Source organism: Chiloscyllium plagiosum, chromosome 9 (genome assembly GCF_004010195.1).
Source record: "Chiloscyllium plagiosum isolate BGI_BamShark_2017 chromosome 9, ASM401019v2, whole genome shotgun sequence".
NCBI lineage: Eukaryota > Metazoa > Chordata > Chondrichthyes > Orectolobiformes > Hemiscylliidae > Chiloscyllium > Chiloscyllium plagiosum.
Genome location: NC_057718.1, coordinates 12,159,239 through 12,165,355, shown reverse-complemented (window position 1 = coordinate 12,165,355; position 6,117 = coordinate 12,159,239). Strand labels below are relative to the sequence as shown.

Below are 6,117 nucleotides of genomic sequence, written 5' to 3'. Positions count from 1 at the left end.
GCGGTGCTGGACTGGGTGCACAGTGGTCGGTCCTGGACTGAGTGCATAGTGACTGGTCCTGGACTGTTTGCACAGTGGCTGGACTTGGACTGGGTGCACAGTGGTCAGTCCTGGACTGGGTGCACAGTGGTCGATCCTGGACTGGGTGCACAGTGGTCGATCCTGGACTGTGTGCGCAGTGGACAATCCTGAACTGTGTGCACAGTGGTCGGACCTGTACTGGGTGCATAGTGACTGGTCCTGGACTGGGTGCACAGTGGCTAGACCTGTACTGAGTGTACAGTCGTCGGACCTGGACTGAGTGCATAGTGACTGGTCCTGGAACGGGTGCAGAGTGGTCCGTCCTGGACTGGGTGCAAGTGGCTGGACCTGGACTGGGTGCACAGTGGCCTGTCCTGGACTGGGTGCACAGTGGCTGGACCTGGTCTGGGAGCACAGTGGTCAGTCCTGGACTGGGTGCACAGTGGTCAGTCCTGGACTGGGTGCACAGTGGTCGATCCTGGACTGTGTGCGCAGTAGTCAGTCCTGAACTGTGTGCACAGTGGTCGGACCTGTACTGGGTGCATAGTGACTGGTCCTGGACTGGGTGTACAGTGGTCAGCCGTGGACTGGGTGCACAGTGGTCAGTCCTGGATTGGGTGCACAGTGGCTGGACCTGGACTGGTTGCACAGTGATGGTCCTGGACTGGTTGCACAGTGACTGGTCCTGGACTGGGTGCACAGTGGTCGGTCCTGGACTGGGAGCACAGTGGCTGGTCCTGGTCTGGGTGCACTGTGGGCGATGTTGGACTGGGTGCACAGTGGCCAGTCCGGGACTGAGTGCACAGTGGCTGGACCTGAACTGGGTGCAGAGTGGGCGATGCTGGACTCGGTGCACAGTGGTCGATCCTGGACTGGGAGCACAGTGGTCGGTCCTGGACTGGATGCACAGTGGTCGGCGCTGGACTCGGTACACGGTGGGCGGTCCTGGACTGGGTGCACAGTGGTCAGTCCTGGACTGGGTGCACAGTGGTCGGTCCTGGACTGGGTGCACAGTGGTCGGTCCTGGACTGGGTGCACAGTGGTCGGTCTGGATTGGGTGCACAGTGGCTGAACCTGGATTGGGTGCATAGTGGTCAATCCTGGACTGGGTGCACAGTGACTGGTCTTGGACTGGGTGCACAGTGACTGGTCCTGGACTGGGTGCACAGTGGTCGGTCCTGGACTGGGTGCACAGTGACTGGTCCTGGGCTGGGTGCACAGTGACTGGTCCTGGGCTGGGTGCACAGTGACTGGTCCTGGACTGGGAGCACAGTGGTCGGTCCTGGACTGCGAGCATAGTGGCTGATCCTGGTCTAGATGCACAGTGGGCGATGTTGGACTGGGTGCATAGTGGTCAGTCTTGGACTGGGAGCACAGTGGTCGGTCCTGGACTGGGAGCACAGTGGTCGGTCCTGGACTGCGAGCACAGTGGCTGATCCTGGTCTGGATGCATAGTGGGCGATGTTGGACTGGGTGCACAGTGGTCAGTCTTGGACTGGGAGCACAGTGGTCGGTCCTGGACTGGGTGCACAGTGGTCGGTCCTGGACTGGGTTCACAGTGTGCGGTCCTGGACTCGGTTCACAGTGGCTGATCCTGGACTGCGTTCACACTGGCTGGTCCTGGACTGGTTGCACGGTGGTCGGTCCTGGATTGGGTGCCCAGTGTTCGTTCCTGGACTGGGTGCACAGTGGTCGGTCCTGGACTGGGTGCACAGTGGTCAGTTCTGGATTGGGTGCACAGTGGCTGGAGCTGGACTGGGTGCATAGTGGTCGATCCTGGACTGGGTGCACAGTGGTCGGTCCTGGACTGGGTGCACAGTGACTGGTCCTGGACTGGCTGCACAGTGGTCGGTCCTGGATTGGGTGCACAGTGACTGGTCCTGGACTGGGTGCACAGTGACTGGTCCTGGACTGGGTGCACAGTGGCTGGTCCTGGACTGGGTGCACAGTGGCTGGTCCTGGACTGGGAGCACAGTGGTCGGTCCTGGACTGGGTGCACAGTGGTCGGTCCTGGATTGGGTGCACAGTGGCTGGACCTGGATTGGGTGCATCGTGGTCGATCCTGGACTGGGTGCACAGAGGTCGGTCCTGGACTGGGTGCACAGTGACTGGTCCTGGACTGGGTGCACAGTGACTGGTCCTGGACTGGGTGCACAGTGGTCGGTCCTGGACTGGGTGCACAGTGACTGGTCCTTGGCTGGGTGCACAGTGGTCAGTCCTGGACTGGGAGCACAGTGGTCGGTCCTGGACTGCGAGCACAGTGGCTGATCCTGGTCTAGATGCACAGTGGGCGATGTTGGACTGGGTGCATAGTGGTCAGTCTTGGACTGGGAGCACAGTGGTCGGTCCTGGACTGGGTGCACAGTGGTCGGTCCTGGACTGGGTGCACAGTGGTCGTTCCTAGATGGGTGCACAGTGGTCGGTCCTGGACTGGGTGCAGAGTGATCAGCCCTGATCTGGGTGCACAGTGACTGGTTCTGGATTGGTCGCATGTTGGCTGGCGTGGATTGGTTGCCGATCTGTTTAAAAATATTCACTGTCCCCACTTACTTTGCTTTTTGAGAAGAAAAGTTCCAAAACCACTTAACCCTCCGAGACACTGCTGGACTGCGTGCACAGTGGCTGGTCCTGGACTGGGTGCACAGTGGCTGGACTTGGACTGGGTTCACAGTGGTTGGTCCTGGACTGAGTGCACAGTTGCTGGTCCTGGACCGGCTGCACATTGGGCAGTGCTGGACTGAGTGCACAGTGGTCAGTCGTGGACTGGCCGCACAGTGGGCAGTGCTGGACTGGGTGCACAGTGGCTGTTTCTGGACTGGCCGCACAGTGGGTGGTGTTGGATTGAGTGCGCAGTGGCTGGTCCTGGACTGGCTGCACAGTGGGCGATGCTGGACTGGGTGCACAGTGGTCAGTCCTAGACTGGGTGCATAGTAGTCGATCCTGGACTGTGTGCACAGTCGTCAGTCCTGGACTGGGTGCGCATGGGTCAGTCCTGGACTGGGTGTGCAGTGGTCGGTCATGGGCTGAGTGCATAGTGACTGGTCCTGGACTGGCTGCACAGTGGCTGGACCTGTACTGGGTGCACAGTGGCTGGTCGTGGACTGGGTGCGCATTGGTCTGTCTCCTGGACTGGGTGTATAGTGGTGGGGCCTGGACTGAGTGCATAGGGACTAGTCCTGGACTGGGTGCACAGTGGCTGGACCTGGTCTGGGTGCACAGTGGTCAGTCCTGGACTGGAAGTGTAGTGGTCAGTCCTGGACTGGATGCACAGTGGTCGGTCCTGGACTGAGTGCATAGTGACTGGTCCTGGACTGGGTGCACAGTGGCTGGACCTGTACTGGGTGCACAGTGGGCGGTGCTGGACTGGGTCCACAGTGGTCGATCCTGGACTGGATGCACAGTGGTCAGTCCTGGACTGGGTGCACTGCGGTCAGTCCTTGTCTGGGTGCACAGTGGTCGGTCCTGGACTGAGTGCACAGTGACTGGTCCTGGACTGGGTGCACAGTGGTCGGTCCTGGACTGGGTGCACAGTGGTCGGTCCTGGACTGGGTGCACAGTGACTGGTCCTGGGCTGGGTGCACAGTGGTCAGTCCTGGACTGGGAGCACAGTGGTCGGTCCTGGACTGGGTGCACAGTGGTCGGTCCTGGACTGAGTGCACAGTGACTGGTCCTGGACTGGGTGCACTTTGGCTGGACCTGGACTGGGTGCACAGTGGTCAGTCCTGGACTGGGTGCACAGTTGTCGATCCTGGACTGTGTGCGCAGTGGTCACTCCAGGACTGAGTGCACAGTGGTCAGACCTGGACTGAGTGCATAGTGACTGGTCCTGGACTGGGTGCACAGTGGTTAGCCGTGGACTGGGTGCACAGTGGTCAATCCTGGACTGGGTGCACAGTGGTCGGTCCTGGACTGGGTGCACAGTGGCTGGACCTGTACTGGGTGCACAGTGGTCAGTCCTGGACTGGGTGCACAGTGGTCGATCCTGGACTGTGTGCACAGTGGTCAGACCTGGACTGAGTGCATAGTGACTGGTCCTGGACTGGGTGCACAGTGGTCAGCCGTGGACTGGGTGCACAGTGGTCAGTCCTGGACTGGGTGCACAGTGGTCGGTCCTGGACTGAGTGCATAGTTACTGGTCCTGGACTGGGTGCACAGTGGCTGGACCTGTACTGGGTGCACAGTGGGTGGTGCTGGACTGGGTGCATAGTGACTGGTCCTGGACTGGGTGCACAGTGACTGGTCCTCGACTGGGTGCACAGTGACTGGTCCTGGACTGGGTGCACAGTGGTCGGTCCTGGACTGAGTGCACAGTGACTGGTCCTGGACTGGGTTGACAGTGGCTGGACCTGGACTGGGTGCACAGTGGTCAGTCCTGGACTGGGTGCACAGTGGTCGGTCCTGGACTGGGTGCACAGTGACTGATCCTGGGCTGGGTGCACAGTGGTCGGTCCTGGACTGGGTGCACAGTGGCTGGTCCTGGACTGCGAGCACAGTGGCTGATCCTGGTCTAGATGTACAGTGGGCGATGTTGGACTGGGTGCACAGTGGTCAGTCTTGGACTGGGAGCACAGTGGTCGGTCCTGGACTGGGTGCACAGTGGTCGGTCCTGGACTGGGTGCACAGTGGTCGTTCCTGGACTGGGTGCACAGTGGTCGGTCCTGGACTGGGTGCACAGTGGTCGGTCCTGGACTGTGTGCACAGTGATCAGCCCTGGTCTGGGTGCACAGTGACTGGTTCTGGATTGGTCGCATGTTGGCTGGTGTGGATTGGTTGCCGATCTGTTTAAAAATATTCACTGTCCCCACTTCCTTTGCTTTTTGAGAAGAAAAGTTCCAACACCACTTAACCCTCCGAGATAAAAATAACTTCATCTCTATTCTAAATGGGTGACCCCTGATTTATTAACAGCGTTCTCTCATTCTGGATTTATTGTTTCCATGTCCAACCTTATCAAGATAATTGAGGACCGTATGAATAGTTGGGATTAGCTTGCTTGAATCAAGCGCTGTCTTTCTACTGAATTAAATATATTAGAAACTGAAAGAACTGTGGATGCTGTAGTTCAGAGACAAAAATAGAAATTACTGGAGAATCTCAGCAAGTCTGGCAGTGTCTGTAAATAGAAATCAGAGTTAACATTTCGGTTTGAATGACCTTTCCTCAGAACGATTAAATGTATTGGTTAGTGATCTCTTTAATGGTTGGCCTTTAAAGCTGGCTAATTTACAAACATAAAACCATTGAGCACAACCTATATGGAGAACATTGTGCTAATTAACTGGATAGTAATTCAATGAACAAAAACCTGAAAGAGCAGAGGCATGTCGATGTTGTGTGCATGTGTGATACCCATATTGGCCTGTCTCGGAAAATCAATTTAAGAACATAAATTTGAAATGCTTAGTTGGACATTACAACAACCTTTACCAAGAATACAGCTGAAGCATTCTAATGTGATGGTATTTTTCAGGAGATGGGAAGCTGCTTGCTGTTGGATTGGCTGACAAATCCATGCTTGTTTATAATTCATCCCTTATTGGAACCCCGACTGTGTTTAAAGGTAACAACTCTGAGTAAATTAAAACTTATAGGTTTTGAATATGTTTTGCTGCCAATTATTCTACTAATAAATGCGTAAATGAATCGTTTGAAACCTAGTCATGGTTGTTAACTAGCAACTTTCTAACTGACTTCTTTCACAGATTTCCTGTGAGTGTTGGCTTTCTCCACCAAGGAGAAATCTAAAATTTCATAGTAATGCAATATCCGTTTCCCTACACTTAAACTGGACATCACCAAGACCCTAGTGAGCTATTTAATTGTACAACTATTTACATTTACTCTGAATTTCTTTCTCCGATCCTTTCATCAAAGTCTTAAAACATTTGTTGCAGATGAGTTAATGCCCCTGTTAACGAGACAAAGGAAGGATATGCAGACCCAAGAATCAAACTTGTTGTCCGAGGCTACTAGTCCAAATAAATAACATCATTCCCGATCTTAATTTCCAGATCAACCTCTGCTGTATGCATTCAAAGTAAAAGGTATTGAGTGGTAACCTCCATCAGAAAGGCTGCTTATTCCCTGAAGTTGTTA

The 6,117-nt window shown here is 55.5% G+C and overlaps 1 protein-coding gene across 5 annotated transcripts in view; it reads left to right on the top strand.

The window, feature by feature from the left end:
- wdr27 (WD repeat domain 27) overlaps positions 1-6,117 on the top strand; it is a 531,763-nt gene that overhangs the window by 63,600 nt on the left and 462,046 nt on the right. For all 5 annotated transcript variants that reach the window (XR_006312430.1, XM_043695384.1, XM_043695383.1 and 2 more), the window contains exon 16: positions 5,492-5,581. Coding sequence is in view for 4 of the 5 variants with exons in the window: in XM_043695384.1 (XP_043551319.1) it covers positions 5,492-5,581 (90 nt within the window). In the remaining variant the exon portion in view is untranslated. The remainder of the gene's footprint in view (positions 1-5,491; positions 5,582-6,117) is intronic.